The sequence below is a fragment of the Tripterygium wilfordii genome, chromosome 9 (assembly GCF_013401445.1).
Source record: "Tripterygium wilfordii isolate XIE 37 chromosome 9, ASM1340144v1, whole genome shotgun sequence".
In the NCBI taxonomy this organism is placed as follows: Eukaryota; Viridiplantae; Streptophyta; class Magnoliopsida; order Celastrales; family Celastraceae; genus Tripterygium; species Tripterygium wilfordii.
Window position 1 is genome coordinate 9620357 of NC_052240.1, and position 20083 is coordinate 9640439.

Genomic DNA, 20083 nt, shown 5'->3' on the forward strand with positions numbered 1-20083 from the left:
TACAAGACTGCACAACAGAATGGATGAAGGTGCTAGAGCAAGAGGTCAAACCTGAGTCAAAAATGACTCGTCACCAGCAAAGTTATCACAGTCCAAATAATAATAGATTTAATGATACGTGAAAAGTTCATGAGTCTTTATTTTTTCAGTGAGGAAAGAAATAATATAAAAATATAAAAATAAACAAAAAAAGGGGAGGACAATGCGGCATCATAAACACAAATAGAAGTATCTCACTTGCTATTTCTTTGTGAAGAAGATAGAAAGGTGTATAAAGCAGCACAAATTACCACCTGTGGGAAATAAAAAGCTGTCATAGCTTAGAAAGTATCACATTACCAAAGTATCACATGGAAAACAAGTTGAACTTAAAAACTAACGTAAATATCTTACCTAATGAATGATCTTGAGTGTCTGTGGACTTGAAAGAATCTACGAATATCGATGTGTGTGGCTGAGTGAGGAAATTGTGCCGACTGTTGTCGGAATTGCCCTTTGAACCCTTCAATTCGTCAAGAGAATTGAAGCTTCCGGGCTCAAAAATATTGTCTTGATCGTCAAAGAAGTTGATGTATTTGACGGTGAGTTTCTCCTCTTCAAATACAAGCTGCACAGTGTACCAAGCATCGTCCGGGTAGATTCGAAATTCCACATTGTATCCATCGAAAAAGAGTCTCCAGAGCTGGAGTTTGAGGGACAAGTTGAGGTTTCGAAAGAGAGATCAATCCTCAAACTCAAGTTCTGGACTCTTTCTCGATGGATTATGAAGTGGAATTTCGATCCTACCTAGACGATGCTTGGTATAGTGTGCGGCTTGTACTCGATGGGGAGAAACACACCGTCAAGGATAACAACATCTCTGACGATCAAGACAACATTTTTCAAGTTCAGAAGCTTCAATTTCTCGAAGAATTAAAGGAGTTTTGAAGGCAATTCTAGCCACTGTCGGCATAGCTGTAGGACAATGAGTGCAAGAAAGTGGTCAAAAGAATGGTGGTTTGCGTTGCCTACACCTTCAAACCCAATGATGTCCGCTTCTTCGATGCCGTCACCGATGAGGTACTTATTTATGATTGATTGTGTACAAAGTTTATATCGATCATTACACATACATGTTCACTTTGTGTCCATTTTGTAAGTGATCGATGGTCACCTTTACATATGAATATTGCATATTTCCAGAGAGTAACTAACAAAAATAAGAAACCAAGACTTATCATAACTAACAAAAAGTGTAAGAGAGGCAATTTTACAATAAGTGACTTTGTCGATATCTCACAAACACGCGTTGAACAACAAAAAGGAAGAAAAAAACATTCAATCGCACACCAACAAATAGAGGAACAATGCCTATGGCGATGTAGTGTAGATCGGTGAATTAGGGCGGACTTTATGTACACAGCAAAACAAAATCACCTACCCACAAGAACCATAATCATCGTATCACGGTCATAACAGTAAGAAAGAGTGAGGGAGAAGAGAAAGTGATTATGATTCTTTAGATGCATGTACCTAATAGAGTAGGCAGCACCAGACACAAATTTGTGAGTCCCCCACAAAATCAACCACCGACGGTGCGAAATCTGAAGAAAGACCCGTCGCCAACCCTTGGGAAGTATCTATAAGAGTAATTATGAGAGATTGCTGGAGTGATCGAGCCGAGGGGAAGTCGAAGGAACACAAAACGGAAAAACCAGTTACCACCGACTACGTTGGATCTTAAAATTGTTGCTTATCCTTTTTCCAATTGTTGAGAAGAAAAAGAGGGGTAGGAATACGTTTATATTATGAGATACAATTCGACGGGCCTCATTTATTGAAGAAGAGAAACAGATAGACGCAACAAGAGAGATGAAGGAGTAAATAACATACGTGAAGGCAAAATCAAAGAGTCGGAGATGAACCTAGGAAATTAGGGCAAATGACCCGATCCATTCCAAATTTGATCGGGAGATCCTTTATATTTAGTTTGATTGATGTGTGTTCTCTTAGGAGTTTGTTTCACTTGAAAATCAAGCTCTTTTGCTTAACACTTAAAGCCTTAGGGTTTAACGCCTATCCTACCGGTAGGCCACAATTGAAATCTATAATTTGCACAAAGTGCGAACCTTCTGTGTCATAACCTACCGGTAGGATAAGGTTAAAGTATGTAATTTGCACAACATAAATTATTTGAGGAAGTTTTGAATCAGGCTTGCCCTATTGCATCTTTTTCATTCTTCTGTCCATATGTTGAGTTCGCCAAAATTTTATGACTATAAAAATTCAAATTCTTGTCTGTCCTGGTTATTGTCGGTTGCCCAAATGGATGTTGTCGAACATAGTCTTGGACATTTGAAGCATTGACTAAATCTTTTAAATACATTCGAAGATCACCATTATCGCCTATATTTAACCATAGTTGACATTAAATTAGTACAATAATAAATAAAGGAATGGAAACATTACTTTAGTTAAGCTATAACTTACCTAACGAAAAATCATTGACATCCATATGGTTGTACGACTTTGGAAATATAACTGTATGTGCCTAAACCAGATCAAGAGTATAGAACAAATGTTATTCCAGAAATGGAAAGAAACAACCATGGATGAAGTTTAAAACTTACTGGATTCTTTAGCGCTTTATATGGTGAATCATCAACCAACAAGGTGTTGGTGGCATTGTATTCCTCAAAAGCATTCCACATTTCTTTTCTCTCTTTTAGAAAGAGTGGTTTATCCTCATTCTCTAATGTTTTCAATCCAGTGTTCGTACAATGAGTTTGATCTTGTGTATATTATAGAAATCATAATCTGTAAGCAACATTTCCGGATTATGAAACCTTGTAGTAAAATTATCAATATCGTAGCCAAGTGGCATTGAAGAGGGTTAAGAAATGCTTACAAAAATGAAAAGCAACTTCCCTTTAGAGTTTTTATCAAAAAGAGCATCAATAACTGACAACAAATTATGCCTATAAGGAATCAATGTGAACAAATGAGAATATACCATTCAAAGACTACTACAAAGAGAAAGAACTATAATTAATCAAAGTTTGAAGATCACCTTTTTCTACTTGACCAAACTCCTATCTCAAATGTTGCAAAGCAGAATTTGAGAAACTAAGCACAAGAGGGTCTCATGAACATTGAATATGACATTTTAAAATCAAATTAGACTTGATGTATGATAAGAGGAACAAATTCAAACATTTTAATTAGAAAAAAAAATATATATCTACAAAATCTGTTTTTACCCATTTTTTGGCCTACTATCTTTATATAGTTTTTCTTCGAAGAATGAGAAACGATGTCAGCAAGAATGCCATTGACATCAAGCACAAGAAGCTTCTTTTTAGAGGAGGCACTTTCAGGGAAATGATACACTGGTGGCAGCAAGTTTTCTTCACCTGAGGAGTAGATTTGTGCCACAGTTGACACATTGAGCAAAATAAACATAAAGATATATATATATATATATATATCAGTATATCACTCTTCTAAAGCATACCTCCGAGCTCTGAAACTTGAGAGGGGTCTTCTGAAGCTATTTCAGTGGGACCCTCCACTTGTGCCATCGAGTCCATAATCATCTACTACAAAACTTTGTGATCAGTTGCCAACAATTAAACAACTTCACTATCAACATCATTTATATATGATTCCATCGAAGAAGGAGATACCTTTTTCCCCTTCTTTTGTGGAGGTGGTGCTATGTAGCACGGACACTCTGTTTTGGTCAGATTGTCGATGTCCGACACGTGTCGGACACGGACACGTCCCGACACGCTCAAAATACGTTTGGGACACGTGAAATTGAGTATCCGATTTTATTTTATTTTTTGAATATTGGACACGTTTTTGACACTTTGAGGACACGTTGGGGGACACCTTTTTGTCTTTTATTTTTAATTTACTAAAGGATTCTTTAATTTGTTATAAGATATTTGATTTTTTAAGTACTTTAATGTGTCTTATAACATAAAACGACAATCTATCTTCTATCGTCTTCTACTCTTACCCTATTTTATAGACGACTACCCTATTTCGACGACTGCCGAAGAAGATAATCGAAGAAAACTATACCACTACGACTGTTGACAGAGATCGACGACCAAATAGAGATAGAAATGTACGACGAAGGCTGTTGTTCTACACTACAGATATCGAAGACCATCAAAGGTTAGGGTCTTTGATTTGATTTGCAGTGAACACCTACAGCTGTTAGGTTTTTGATTTGATACACCTACACTTGCTAGGTTTTCGATTTGATTTACAGTGAAGTAGTGAACACCTGCACCTATTTTCGATTTGAATGGAGAGTTTATGTTTGTATTGTAGCATACCTACCGTGACTTTCCGAAACATATCTACCGTGACTTTCCGAAACATAGTCCCTTAAATTTCAAGGCGAATGAAATTAGTGGAATAATTTTTAAAAAATAAAAGACTTGCAAATTGACAAGCATATGCCAAACTGAAATTAGAAAAGCACACTAACATGTTATTGTTATTGTCACTTGGCGAAGGCATGGTCAAGTCGTTAGCATTCTCCTGCATGATTGGCTGGTTGTTGGATGCTACAACCAAACAACAAACCATCAAAATTTTATTCAAAATTTTTCTTCCTTGCAATGGCTTCATGCAAGGTATAGGATTGTTGAGGACACTTGAAATAAAACTTAAACTTGCTGCTGCACAAGATGGCTAGAAAGCTCTGTATTTCTTATTTTTTTTAAAGCTGAATACCAATACAACTTAAATAGAGAGTTAATTTTGAATACAAAGAGCACAACCAGCACAATGCAGATTTTGTGGAACCATATCCCATGACACAACAACTTGAAACAACTTAACCATGACTCCTACAATTTAGGCATTCTCCCATAGACTAGGTCTAACTACATACCACTAACATAATTTGAAAAAATAAGCAACATAGTTAATAAACCTAACTCTTAACACCCTCCCTTAAACTGATTTCTGCAGAAAACAGTTTAAGATTAGACTTCAACTTCACTTCTGTGCGACAACATTCTCCAAGGAACAAACTCCAAGTATGCTTCTGAGCTTTTCGAATACTGGTTGTTTGAGAGGTTTTGTCATGATATCAGCAGCTTGATCTTCACTCTTACAAAATTTCAACTCAATCATACCATCCTTGCATAGATCACGCAAGAAATGGTATCTAACATCAATATGTTTACTTCTTTCGTGCATAACTGGATTCCTTGAAAGCCTGATTGCAGAAACATTATCACAATAAATTGTTGTTGAATCTTGCTGCTGGTTACCAAGAACTTCTAGCATCCTTCTTAGCCAAATAGCTTGACATGAGCACGAAGCAGCTGCCACAAACTTAGCTTCAGTTGTGGATAATGTCACAATTGGCTGCTTCTTTGAGGACCATGAAATAACACCTGAACTCATCAAAAACACATTTCCAGAAGTGCTTTTACGATCATTAATATCACCTGCATAATCACTATCAGTATAACCAAGTAAACTTGATTTTCTTCCTTTTTTATAAAGGATTCCAAAATCAGTGGTTCCCTTCAAGTAACGAAAGATTCTCTTGGCTGCCCTGAGATGCAACTCAGTAGGATTTTCCACAAATCGACTTATCACGCTCACAGATTGCATGATATCAAGCCTTGTTGAAGTCAAGTACATCAGACTTCCAACTATCTGCTTGAAATAAGTGTTGTCAACTTTCTCCCCATCAGGATCTTTACTCAATTTCAATCCTATCTCAGCTGGTGTTCCAACTATATTGCAATTCAGCATCTGAAACCTTTCCAACACATCCAGAACATATTTCTTTTGACAAATAAAAATCCCAGCAGCTGATTGTACTACTATGCCAAGAAAGTAGTGCATCAGTCCCAAATCACTCATATCAAATTCTTTCATCATAGAATTCTTAAAGTCATTAAACATATCACCATCACTTCCAGTATAAATCAGATCATCAACATAAAGACACACAATAAGCATTTTACCTTCTTTACCAACCTTAACATACAAAGTATGTTCATATGGACATTTTTGAAAGCCCTGTTTGACAAAGTATGCATCTATGCGGCTGTACCAAGCACGTGGTGCTTGCTTCAGCCCATAGAGTGCCTTCTTCAATTTGAGGACCTTTTTCTCCCGGCCTTGCTGTTCATAGCCTGGAGGTTGATCTACAAACACTTGTTCTTGCAATTCACCATGTAGGAAGGCAGATTTCACATCTAATTGAAAAATAGGCCAAGAGTTTTGAGCAGCTAGAGATATTACCAAACGAATTGTGTCTTGTCTTGCGACTGGGGCAAACACCTCTTTGTAATCAATACCATACACTTGCTTGTATCCCTTTGCTACCAAACGAGCCTTGTGTTTGTCCACCTCGCCTTTCTCATTTAGTTTGGTTTTAAAAATCCACTTCACACCAATGGTCTTCTGACCTTTAGGCAAGTCAGTTAACTCCCATGTATCATTCTTCTCAATGGACTTAATTTCAGCATCCATTGCCTCTTGCCATTTTGAGTCCTTTACTGCTTCCTCAAATGTGAGAGGAGTAGAATCTGCAAACAAAGTAAAGTGAGCAGTAGTATCATCATCAGAGAGTTCATCTCCACTTACATAATCAATCATCCAAGTTGGTCTCTTCCTTGGATGTTGATTTTGAGGTGGTTGATCATCTTCAGGTGGAATTTCTTCAAAGGATTGCTGCTGCATTTCAGTTCTACTGTCTGTTGCATCAAAATCCACTGAAATTTGCTGATGCTACTTGTCTTTTTCAGACCAATTCCATGTCTTTCCTTCATCAAAAACCACATCTCTGCTCACCTTCTCAGTAATTGGGTTAAACAACTTGTAGGCCTTGGAGTGTTCACTAACTCCAAGAAAGACACACTTTTCACCCTTATCATCTAGCTTTTTCCTCTTTTCATTTGGTATGTGTGCATATGCTATGCACCCAAACACTTTGAGGTGATCCACTGCTGGTTCTCGTCCACTCCAAGCTTCCTCAGGAGTCATGTTTTTAACAGAAAAGGTAGGACATCTGTTCAAAACATGAATGGACCACAAAACTGCTTCAGGCCAAAAACTTTTGGGAACTCCTCCCTTAACCAGCAAGCTTCTAACCATATTGAGAATTGTTCGATTCTTTCTCTCGGATACACCGTTTTGCTGGGGTGTATATGAAGCTGTGAGTTGTCTTAGAATGCCTTTCTCATCACAGAAGGCTTCAAACTCCTTTGAACAATACTCACCACCACGATCAGTTCGAAGGGTTTTGATCATTCTTCCACTTTCATTTTCAACAAGTGCCTTAAAGCTTTTAAATGCATTAAAAGCCTCTGATTTTTCCTGCAAGAAATACACCCATGCCTTTCTACTAAAGTCATCAATAAAAGAGACAAAATATTTCTTTTTACCATTTGACATTGGATTGATTGGGCCACATATATCTGAATGCACCAAATCCAGTAGATTTTGAGCTCTCCATGCTTTTCCTTTGGGAAATTGATCACGGTGTTGTTTGCTAACGACACACTCTTCACAAACTTCTGATGGAGGTGTGATCATGGGAAGGCCAGTCACCATTTGCTTCTGGTACAGTGTCCTCAAACCATTAAAATTCAAGTGGCCATATCAAAAGTGCCATAGCCACGATGAATCATCTTCCTTAGCCATCAAACAAGTCTGGACAGTCTTTATTTTCAGCGGAAATAATCTATTTTGGCTCATCTGTACCACAGCAATAGCACCTCTGACAGGATCATAAATCTCACATGTACCTTTCTGAAGAGTTATTATATAACCCTTTTCTTGCAATTGTCCAGCACTCAACAAATTAGTTTTCAAACTAGGCACATAAAACACATTCGAAATTGTTTCTACAAAATCATTCTTAGTTCTAATTTGAATATCACCCTTTCCCATCACATCCACACTTGACAAATCCCCAAAACTCACTGTAGTCTTAAAATCTTCATTTAAAGACGAAAAAGATGACTTACTTCCACTCATATGGTTGCTGCAACCTGTATCTACATACCATACTTCTGAATTGTTCTCCTCCTTGACGTGGAAAGCCATCAAAAGTGTCTCCTCATCCTTCTTTTCAGCAAAGTTGGACTTCTCTCCCTTTTCTTTGTCTTTTGGCAGCTTGGTATAGCATTCATTACGGTAATGACCATAGTTGTGGCAACGGTAACACTCGATGTTTGACTTGTCGAAGTGTTGATCACGACCTTTGTTTCTTACTTGAGAACCTGAGGAATAAAAGTCTTCATGCTTGAAACTTGGCTGTTGCCTTCCTCTATCTTGATTACCACGACCTCCTCTTCCTCTTCCTCTACCTCTACCTCGGCCTCTTCCTCTTGAGCTTGAGGATTCAGCGAAGGTAGAAGCTTTCAAAGCTTGTTCTTCGGTGTTGCTTCGTTCTGTGGTACCACGATTCAGCTGCTGTTCATGGAGTAGCAGGGAGCTTTGAAGCTCATCAATTGACATCTCCTCAGTGTTATTTGATTCCTCAATAGAGCATACAATGTAGGTGAATTTTGGAGACATAGATCTCAGAATCTTCTCTACAATGGAGCCATCATCAAGCTTGTCACCATGGATTCGCATTTTGTTTGCAATCCCCATGATCCTTCCAAAAAACTCATTGACAGACTCTCCATTTTTCATTTGAAGAGTCTCAAAGTCTCTTCTTAAGGCTTGAAGCTGTGCACGCTTCACTTTTGTTGAACCTTGGTACTTCTTTTTCATGGAGTCCCAAATATGCTTGGACGTTTCCTTTTAGAGAATGGTCTCCAAAATTGCACGATCAATGGATTGGAATAGGTAATTCTTTACCTTCAAATCCTTCAACTTTAGTTCTGCGAGCACAGTTTCACCTTCTTCTGGTATAGCATATCCTGTTTCCACAAGATCCCAATACTCTTTGGACCTTAGGAAATTTTCCATCAACATGCTCCAATGATCGTAATGACCATCGAAGCGTGGAATGGCCGGCTGAACAAAGTTCTCAACTGGTTTGTCAGTTGCCATGGATGCTTGCTGTTGCAAGAACAAAAGCTGCTGCTTCTTGGTAGGATTTTCGACTCAGGCCCAGTGGGGGCTTCGACACCAGATGTTGAGGACACTTGAAATAAAACTTAAACTTGCTGCTGCACAAGATGGCTAGAAAGCTCTGTATTTCTTTTTTTTTTTTAAAGCTGAATACCAACACAACTTAAATAGAGAGTTAATTTTGAATACAAAGAGCACAACCAGCACAATGTAGATTTTGTGGAACCATATCCCATGACACAACAACTTGAAACAACTTAACCATGACTCCTACAATTTAGGCATTCTCCCATAGACTAGGTCTAACTACATACCACTAACATAATTTGAAAAAATAGTGGTGCTTGCATCGGCAGCCAACTATTCAAGTCTTCATCTGTCCCCCCATTCACTGCACCGGTCATCAAAAATCTTAAGGCCTTGGGGATTCTTTCAACTGCAAAATACTACAAATAAACAAAATTGATGATTAATTTAATAAAACATGCAAAATTAATGATTAATTTAATTAAAAATAATAATAAGTTCAATAAAAAAAATAGTACTAACGATGAGAGGAGTAACGAAACCAGAAATATTGACTTGCTCTCTGGTCTTGCACTTTTTTAAATGCACATGCAAGTGCGCATAAAGGGCTGCCCCCCATGCATAGGAATTAATCTCTTCGACGTCATTGAGGAGAGGCAAATAATAAGCCGGCACATATGACGGTGTTGGTTCAGCAAAAATAGAAACACCAATTGTATACAAAATATATGCCCCAGCATGAATCAGTAACTGATGATCATCTGCTTCTGCAGGAACTACCTCAAATCGGGTTTTTAACCATTGGATGGCTATAGTTTTATTTTTTCCGATAAATGCACCATCACTCGTACCCAAGTAGGCTTCACACACTGCCTGTGGATCCTTATCCTCCCCCGTTACTGGTTTCCCATCTATGGGAAGACCAGTAATCACCAATATATCTTCTAAACTAAATAATAATTTAAAGTTACCAAAATAAAAAAAATGCATATCAACGTCATATAACCTAAGTAAACTATTAAGCAGAGAAAGATGACATGTCATGGGGAATTTAGCTCCCCTAAATGTACCGAAACAAGTTCGGTCAACTAAGCTTTCAACTCTCTCATCAAGAGTCCACCTAGACAATGAATTCAAATGTTCCTTTGTAGTGTGAACAAGTTTTGTCGCTAGTGCCATTTTTATAGCCAAAGAACCTGAAAATTGAACAAAAAACAAACTCTTTTGAGATATATATCATCTAACCAAATAACCGAACAAAATGACCCCCAATTCATACCGGTGGATGCGGGTTCCCGTAAATTAACAAGGACGCACCTGTCCCAGTCACAAACAGGTAGCAAGTAATCAAAATAGTTCCTGATCTCTCCTTAATCAAAATGGATTCTGGGTTCACTAAGGCATTTCAGCAAACAGATGGTAGGCAAACAAAAAAGGCTGACTGGTTTTCAGAAGTAACCCTGAACTTCAGTGCTTAATGATGGCAGGAAGCAGCCTGGAAAGAGAAGTGGGTTTGAGTTGCAGATTTGTGGTGGTGTGAGAGGTGGAGAGTCAGGGGCAGAAATGCGATATCTTACCGGCCTTCGAATTGATGGAAGACCCGTAAATTGTAGTGGGGCGAGGAAGGGAATGGAACCATGATGCCGCATTGTCCTCCCCTTTTTTTTAAAATTTTTATATTTATATTTATATTTTATTATTTTTCCTGATTGAAAAAAATAAAGCCTCATGAACTTTTCACGTATTTTTTCCCCTTCTTTTAGTTCCCACTACCCTCTGTTGTATTATATCCCCATTTAGACTAGATTGCAGAATATGATTGAGGATTTGCTTAAAATATAGGGGAGGTGATATTCCCAATAAAACCCTTTATAATTGGAGAAGGTCACGTGGCAGAACAAGTGCCAGCACGGCCTGGGTGGTAGAAGAACCGAAGGGTACAAAGCGAAGTATGCACCTCGGTACAAAAAGGAAGAAGACACTTCAATGCACAAACAGAATACCCCACCTCGATGTATAACAGAAGGGGGTACTTCAATAACAACACTATAGAAGCGAGTATATACAAGGTTCAGCCAGAGAAGAGTTCTCATAGGACGTCAATTCTCAATAGAGTCCTACTCCCTTTTGGATGAGCGCATCAAAGTAATTTACCCTCCGAAAAGCCCTCCAGAAAATCAATGAGAGAGAGTTTGACTCCTACTATAACTCAAACACTTCAAACTCATATAAAAGGGGAACCTCTGCCCTCAGGTAAGCTCTCTAACTCCTGCACTCTAAAATACTTACTCAGTAAGAGGCAACGCTCGAAGCATCGAGCCATCCTCCCAAGTTTAGTATTGTACTGACTTAAGCATCAGAGAGGTCCCCCCGAGTACACCCTCGGGGCCCTATCGAAGCTTACATTCGCTTCTTGTGCGGGAAGGAAGGGATCACATTCCAACAAAGGAGAAATAGGTTGTTCTTACTCAGTCTGACTTGACTGATTCATTTGATTGGGTGAACCTGTTTTAGATATCATCAGTTTCGCGTCGTCTGTGGGAAGGAAAATAAACTTCCCCAAAGAATAGAGGGATCATCCCCCTCTTGGGGAAGCTGGACACCAAGGGGAAGGAGCTAGAAGAACCGAACTACTGAACCCCCAGGCTAGACAGCCAGACGTATCTTGCACTCAGGCGCAGTTCCAGCAACTCTCTCAGTAGGTACAAATGTTGACAGAATTGATCTTGAATCAGCAGTCATATACTAATCAAGCTGCGGGTCGACATGAAGTACCCCCACCGAATCAGGGAGTTCGGAATAATGAGAAGGTACGAAGTTCATACTCTGGAAGCTCTTAAGGAATTGACCCAAAAAGGTAACCAGGAAGGTACTGTTGGAGAAAATACTAAGAAGGGGATAACCTATAATGAAGATGTAGGTCGTCACCGAGACGAGATGAACAAAAAGATTACCACTCTACAAGGGATAACCCCTATGGAGGGAGTATGGGACAGTACACTTACCCCCTAGCACCTGAAATTTTGGAAGTTGAAATGCCTCGTCACATCGTTGTTCCAAAATTAGAGAAGTATGAAGGGTTGACCAACCCATGTGACCACATTCAGGGTTTCAAGTCAATAATGGAGTGTCGGGGGGCAAGTGCCTTAATAATGTGTAAGATCTTCCCTTCAACTCTCTTTGGGCCAGCAAGAACTCGGTTTAATCAACTGCCAAGACACAATGTGACCAACTTCGGAGACCTATCTGAGAAGCTCGCACTTCACTTCTCCTCTGCACAAAGGAAGACGAAGACTAGTTTAGACTTGATGAACCTGGATCATGAGCTTGGAGAGTCACTTCGATCGTTCCTTGCAAGATTCAATAGAGCATGCCTTGAGATCACATATGTCCAGGTAGAAGTAGCCATTTCATCACTAGTAATAACTGTAAGAGATGAAGCGTATGTATGCTCATTAACCAAGAAACGCCCAAAGACTATGGGAGAACTCTATGTAATGGGAGATAAGTTCATGCAGTCAGAAGACATGATGAAGATCTCCCAGTTCTCTTCTTCCTCGGCCCCGGCCAAGAAAGGCTAGAGCGCCCCGGGAAGAACTAAGAGAGATCTACCTCTACTAAACAAGAAGCAAGAAAGAACTGAAGTAAGAGGTTATAGGAGAAGGGAGGAACAATCTAGTAAGAAGACTGACTAGGGTCCAATCCCTCAGTATAGTTCTTACACTACACTCAACAATTCATTGCATTATATCCTCCTAGAAGTTGGCAATAGGGATATAGTGAAGTTGCCTAAGAAAATGAGAGCCCCGGCTGCAAAACGTACTTCACATAAATACTGTCTGTTCCACAAAGACCATGGTCACGACACTGAAGATTGTAGACATCTAAAGGATGAGATTGAAGGTCTAATTAGACGAGGCTACCTAAAGCAGTTCACTTCAGATAAATGAGAGAAAAGGAGGAGAACCGATGGTGATGATAGGGATAATGACCGAAGGAGGCAGAGAAGAAGAGATAGGTCTCCTCGCCACCAGAAGGGAACCACTGGAACGATTGGAGTAATTATGGGAGGTTTGGCGACAGGAGGAGAAAGCTCCTCAGCAAGAAGGGCTCACGCCCGGATTAGTGAAGTGGTGAAGAAAGAAAGAAGGCAAGAAGGGATGAAGAGAAGATAACCTTCTCAGAATGAGATGCATAAGATATCTAAGACCCACATGATGACGCCCTTGTATTAGAGGCTGTCATCGCTAACTTCACAGTAAATAAGGTTCTGGTGGATAATGGTAGTGCGGTCGATATATTTTTCTAATATGCTTTCAAGAAGATAGATATCTCAGAGGACAAATTGAAGAACTTCTCGGTTCTTCTATATGGATTCGTCGAGGAATACATAATACCTAAAGGAGTCATATCCCTACCAGTTACTCTGGGAACCTATCCCAGAACGGTTATGCATATGATCGATCTTTTGGTGGTGGATGTGCAGTCCCCCTACAACGCTATCATCGGCCGACCATTGTTACATAAGGTTCGGGCGGTGGTCTCTACTTACCACCTCAAAATGAAGTTCACAACTCCTAATGAGATAGGAGAAGTGAAGAGGGACCAGAAGTTAGCTCAAATGATGTACTATACTGATTTGAAGTATAATAAGAAACCTCCATCTCAGTTGGAAGCCTAGATGTTCGGGAAGAAGAAAAGATACTAAAGTCAACACCGGCTGAAGTGCTTCTTCCAATAACTATGGAAAAAAAGAAAGTATTCCTTGGGTCTCAATTAAATAAAGAGTTAGCTAAGGAGGTAACCAAGCTCCTCCTTTCTAACATTAAAAACTTTGCATGGAGTGCGCACAAGATGCTAGGGATTAGCAGGGAAGTTATCTCCCACAGTTTGAGCATCATACCGGGGACTAAACCGGTCAAGCAGAAGAAACGTAACTTCACCCCAGAGAGATAAATTGCTATCAAGGAAAAAGTGGAGAAGTTACTTGAAGCTAGCTTCATTCGAGAGGTTTAGTACCCAGATTGGTTGGTCAACGTGGTCATGGTGAAGAAGGCTAATGGGAGGTGGCGTATGTGTGTTGATTTTACAACTTTAAACAAGGCCTGTCCCAAGGACAGTTATCCTTTTCCCAAGATTGATCAATTGATGGATGCAACTTTGGGCCAGGAACTCCTTAGCTTATTGGATGCTTATTCAGGGTACCACCAAATTAAGATGAACCAATGAGATGAGGAGAGTACCTCATTCATAACTCCAGAATCATCCCCCTCCTCGGTGTAGTGAGTTAGTTCCTCTACTTTAGCGAGTTCAGCGTATATCTCCTCCTTAGATTCCTCTAAACCATCATTCCCGATCAAAACCGGGCAAAGCTTGTCAAGAATACTGGGGTCTTGTCCTGCATCAATCAAAGCCCTTCGGGCCATCTTAAAGGCACCTCGATCGCTGAAGTAACCCTCTTGACAAAGAGTAAATTTGAACTCCTCTAAAGCTTTGAAGGCTTCAACCCCCAGAGCCTTGCCTTCGGCGATCGCCTTCACTCGTTCAACCTCAACAGCTTGTGAAAGCTTAGTGACCTCACCTTCAAGCCTTGATTTCTCTTTACGGTACTTCAACTCTTTGACATTAGTAGCGTTTAGAGCTTCAGTTCTTTCAGTTAGTTCGGCCCAAAATGTCTCTAGCTTGGCTTCGGCCTTCGCTTTTGCCAATGCAGCTGCTTCGGCCAACTCAATTGTCGCTGTTTCATTGTGAGCCAAGTTTGCAATATCTCCAGGCAATGTGGCAAGAACAAAAATGACCTACACAGGTAAGAAGGTGAACTTTACTACTTCGAGACCATTTCCATTCATAAAAATGGCCGAAGATAAAAAGACGGAACCGAAGTTAAATGAAATTGAACATACCTTCATAGCTGCCACGTTCAGCTCAGACACTTTGTCTGATAAAACAAAAGCCTCATATCGGCTAAATTCAACAGGAGTCGGATCCTTCGCAACCATCATACCCGCGATAGTTGGGTTATTGGCATAGTCACTCACTAGAACATCCCAATTCAGTGTATGAATGGTGAGGTCTCCTATGTCCATCCTTTGGGGGGGGTTAGGTCACTGGAAGAGGAACGTTGGCAAAATCTGGGGTCCGAGAGGGGTTGAGCCCAGTTGGGTCACCCTAACCAAATCACGAATAGTGGTAGGGGCGTTGAGTACATTTGTTGCAGCTGAAGTCTCTTTTGTTGTATTTTTTCAGGAACAATTTGGGTTCGATTTCTTTCGGTTTCCCTTACCAATGCCATGCTTCTTGCCCTTAGAAGCCCCAACACTAAACATGTTCACATAATCTTCCATGCTCGCCATATCTGCAAAGGAAGTTACTGAACTTATTAGTAAGGTAGTAACAGAAAGAAAATGAATTTTTTCTAAGTCTAAAATGGATTTACCGAAGCAGACCTCTCTGAAGAATAACTGAAGAGCAGGCGTACGCAGAGTCAACTCTACTAAAAATAGTTGGATAGAAGGGTTGGGAGGAAGGTAGGACTTCAGTCGGTCCAATAAATCCCTATCTATCTCATGCCTAAGTTCACGAGGATTATTGAAATAAAATACGTGTGGAATGTCGAAGTTTGTTCGAAAAGGGAGGTGTTCTCCAGGTTGAAGGGGTGCCTTCACAAAGAAGTAGCCCTTCTTCCAGTCCTTAATGGAAGCTTGATAACGAGGAGCTTCAATTGGTGGCCGAAATTGGAAGTAGTATAGTCCGGCCTCCCTCCCGTGACAACTTATTCTAAGAACATGTTGGATAACAAAAGAATTGAAGGGTATTTTGTACTTGGCACAAAGGTTAATAATAGTGTTAAGGAAGAGCCAGGAGTTCGGGGTAAGAAGGGCCGGACAAATACCAAAGAGGCAGAAGAAGCTGGAAAGTGCAAGTGGATAAGGAATCCTAGCACCGTATTTCAAAGAGTGCAGAGAAATGGCGAACTCTCCCTCCTTAGGATGAAGGGGGTGTTCATCTGAAGGTATGCATTGACACGGCCAAGGAATACCGTAGCCTCTCTTTATGTTGGCTACACTATGATCATCTAGGCCTGAACTAGACAGACAGGTCAGTTCATCATCATCCTCATCTCCTCCCTCTCATAGGTTCGGGGGCATCTCACTTGGATCAACAAATTCAGGATCGGCTGACTGAAGTATCGAAGTTCACTAAGGCCGTGTTAGGCGAATTGATGATGTTCACTTCGGAGTTGGAAGCAGTCCGTTCACTCGAAGTAGAGGAAGAAGACGCATCCTCCGAAGAGGAGGATGAAGTGGAGGAACTTAAAGACATAAATTTTAAAGAAGAAGGAAGTAAATACTGACCTGATGGAAATTGAGGGAACTGGAAATGAGTATGTTCAGTTGAGAGAAGTAAGGCTTTAGTCGGTCAATCGGGCGGAACACTCTCAATAGTGAAATAGACGAGTGAAAGTCGAAGAGACCAATAGATCCCCTATTTACATGAGGTGAAAAATCTGATCTAACGGTCCAAAAATTCACATCCTTCGATCTCAACCGTAAAGATGAACCGAAACATAACATTATTACACTCATACCCAGTTCCTCATTAAGGTGTCTCGGTACAAGTGTGGGGGGCAATTGATATTCCCAAAATAGCCCTTTATAATTAGAGAAGGCCACGTGGTAGAATAAGTGCCAGCAAGGCCTGGATGGTAGAAGAACCGAAGGGTACAAACCGAAGTATACACCTCGATACAAAATGGAAGAAGGCACTTCGGTGCACAAATCGAAGGCCCCACCTCGATGTATAACAGAAGGGGGTACTTCGGTAACAACACTACAGAAGCAAGTATATACAAGGTTCAGTCGGAAAGAGTCCTCATAGGACGCCAATTCTCAACAGAGTCCTAATCCCTTTTGGAGCAGGGCACATAAGTAATTTACCCTCTGAAAAGCCCTCCAGGAAACCAATGAGAGAGAGTCTGACTCCTACTACAACTCAAACACTTCAAACTCATATAAAAGGGGAACCTCTGCCCTCAGGTAAGCTCTCTAACTTCTGCACTCTAAAATACTTACTAAGCAAGAGACAACGCTGGAAGCATCGAGCCATCCTCCCAAGTTTAGTACTGTATTGACTTGAGCGTCGAAGAGGTCCCCCCGAGTACACCCTCGGGGCCCTATCGAAGCTTACGTTCGCTTCTTGCGTAGGAAGGAAGGGATCACATTCCAGCAAAGGAGAAATAGGTTGTTCTTACTCAGTCTGACTTGACTGATTCGTCTAATTGGGTGAACCTGTTTTACACATCATCAGGAGGTATTTAGTTTTATTTGTTTCAAGGAATAATTTGTGATACAAGATAAATTTTTACGTTCCTCTATTTTGCGCAAAAGTTCACAAGTTTTGGAAAAGAAAGTAGTGAAATGAAACTATTCATGACTTGAGAAGGTGACACATTGGGCCCGTTTGGGGCTCCGTTTCACACCCCAAAAATGGAGTTTGATCCAGTCGCAACGCTCCATTTCGCAGATCACGTGTTTGGCGAACAGTTTCGTCGCAACTGAACGGCAAGATTCACGTTTTCAGTCGAAGCTCGCGAGAGCTACTTCGGGTGAGACCTCCGTTCTGCAAAACAGAGTTCCACTTACAAAAACACGGAGGTCCGAGTTTTGGCGTAAAAAAAAACACTGGTAATTTCACAGTTGCCACTGATCTTCTCCAAGAAAATCTGTCTAAGAAAATCATCAGAGTTTCATCCCAAGAAAATCGTCCTCAAATCTTCTGCTCCATTGAGTTCCATGGTCGACTCATCAAACCCACCAAAATCTGTCCAAGAAAATCGTCATAAGGCTCAAAGTTTCATCCCAAGAAAATCGTCCTCAGATCTGCCCCCCCTCTGAGTTGCATGGCCGACTAGTCCAAGAAAGATCGATTTCTGGAATAGTTTTGATTTTTTTGTTTTAATTTTTCTAGTTAATCATGAGCATCTGGAAAGATCGATTTTGATTTTTTAAATTTTTTGGTTTTAATTTTTCTAGTTGATCGGGTTTTAAAATTGTTCCTATATAGAAATCAAGTTTTTTTGTTAATCAATTTTTTAAAAACTAGTATTTAGACTCGTGCGATGCACGAATAATAATTTTTTTTTTTTACATTTGCTCATAGAAGAATCAATACAAAGTAGGTTTTAGAAAAATATATGCATAATTGTTTTTGCTATAGAATATTGATTTACAAAGATATTGCTAATAAAGATTGGATTATGGGTATATACTATATAGTTTTTTTGAACACCTAACATAAAAATTTCAAGGAAAAGAAACAAAAACAAACACAAATATAGTTGTTAATATATATATATATAAATATTTGCAAATGTAAATAAATGTATAAACTTTTACGGGACAGATGTTGGGAATGAAGAGGCATAAATTGGGTAAATGAAGTTCAAATAATATATTTTTAGAATGCTACATTCAAGTTTATAGTAAAAGAATATTCCCTATAACTAAAAATAAATAATCTTAACAAAGACTTAAAACGGAAAAAAAATTTGCATGAGAAGACAAATATGTTTGAATCAACATAATACTCCATGAGGTTAATCTTATTTTGTTTCATGCAAAATATCATGTAACTTAACTTTACTTTTTTTAAGGGTATAACACATGAATCTAAATCAATAAACATGATCAATTTCTTGGCTTTGTCATATGAAGTACAATCAGATAGATATGTAGCATATAAAATAAACTCGGGCTTATAGAATGTGTATTTCCTAACCTTTTGTTAAGAACCCCAACTACAATGCCAAGTTAAAATTTGATAAACCCTTGTACAAAAACTTGCAAGTAGAGCAAAAATAAGAATTTATTGATATTGATATTGATAAAACCAATGCAAAAAAAAAAGCGAGGAGAAAAATGATCGTAATTTACCTTTTTTTTAATATATTATCATATTCTTACTAAATTCAACAAATATAATAAAGATAATTGAGTAACTTATATATAATCGTAAAAATACATATATTCAACAAAATTTTGTAGATACACTATTGACATTAACTTTAAATTTACAGTAAGAAATTGAAGTTGATGATAATAAAAAATTGACAAAAGTGTGGCATCCTATGTTTATTCTGAAACACCTTTTTGAATATTAAATTACTTTTAGTATTACGTAGTCGCTATTCATCATTAACAATCAATATCTTCAGCTCATTCATACTTTTTACCCTAGAGACTGCAACATATAGTGACCATGACTGAAAATTAGCCTTGACAAATACAAACTCATATGAGAAAGTAATTGTCCTTTACTTTTGTTTATTTTCATTGAAAACAAATAGTTAATGTATATTGTCTTCGTTGAAATTTAAATAATAACTGAGAATCTGATTGATGTCTGATCATTCAAGTAATAAATACCTTGTAACCCACCTTAATCTCTGAAATAACCTTAGCTTCTATAATGTATTTTTCCAGTTGTGTTATTATCAATATGGTTCTATTGCATAAACTAAATTCTGATCAATAATTTTAAGCAGCATGCCTGAAACGCCAATCTTCAATTTGAATTAATGGTTTGGAAGACCAAAAGACGTAATTCTAAATATTTTTCTGCGTTTCGCACAACATTAATTAATTGTCCGGTTTAAATTAATTAATTTTTGTAATTTGTATCGGAGATTGTTTCAATAGGATTATATAATTAACATTGATCATATTAATATAATATCATGTTTTGATTGAGAGATCAAATCAAATTCGTATCACAGAGCCTAGTGGAGCATTCCAAAGAGTTTATTAATAAGTTAAGAAAATCTATTGGTGCAACCAAAATCTTTCTTACTTGTTGAAATATTAAAAAAAAAAAAAAAGCTTAAGCAATATTTTTGTCCTTGATGGCTCCTCTTCGACGACTCCCCTTCATATCCTTCCTTGGCTTTGGATGTCTTTTTTGGTGAGCTTGTGAAATCAAAGTCTGAAAGGAACGCACATAGAAGGGC

At 38.9% G+C, this 20083-nt stretch overlaps 2 protein-coding genes across 3 annotated transcripts; one reads left to right on the forward strand and one right to left on the reverse strand.

Moving 5' to 3' along the window:
* Positions 1 to 9106: 9106 nt before the first annotated feature.
* On the reverse strand, positions 9107 to 10718 carry LOC120004819 (protein MAIN-LIKE 2-like). Of its 2 annotated transcripts, none has more exons than XM_038854132.1 (3): positions 10396 to 10718; positions 9601 to 10274; positions 9107 to 9497 (listed from the first exon to the last, which is right to left on the reverse strand). In XM_038854132.1, exons 2-3 carry the CDS (start codon positions 10255 to 10257, stop codon positions 9354 to 9356), a joined length of 801 nt encoding a protein of 266 aa, XP_038710060.1. In that variant the 5' UTR covers positions 10258 to 10274; positions 10396 to 10718; the 3' UTR covers positions 9107 to 9353. The 2 variants fall into 2 exon arrangements, with proteins under 2 accessions (XP_038710060.1, XP_038710058.1); XM_038854130.1 differs by having other exon boundaries at positions 9108 to 9497; positions 10358 to 10718.
* A 1395-nt stretch (positions 10719 to 12113) lies between these two features.
* LOC120005998 lies at positions 12114 to 13028 on the forward strand. The gene is made up of 2 exons (XM_038855876.1): positions 12114 to 12654; positions 12838 to 13028. The coding sequence occupies exons 1-2, from the start codon at positions 12114 to 12116 to the stop codon at positions 13026 to 13028; spliced, it is 732 nt and encodes a 243-aa protein (XP_038711804.1).
* Positions 13029 to 20083: the final 7055 nt, after the last annotated feature.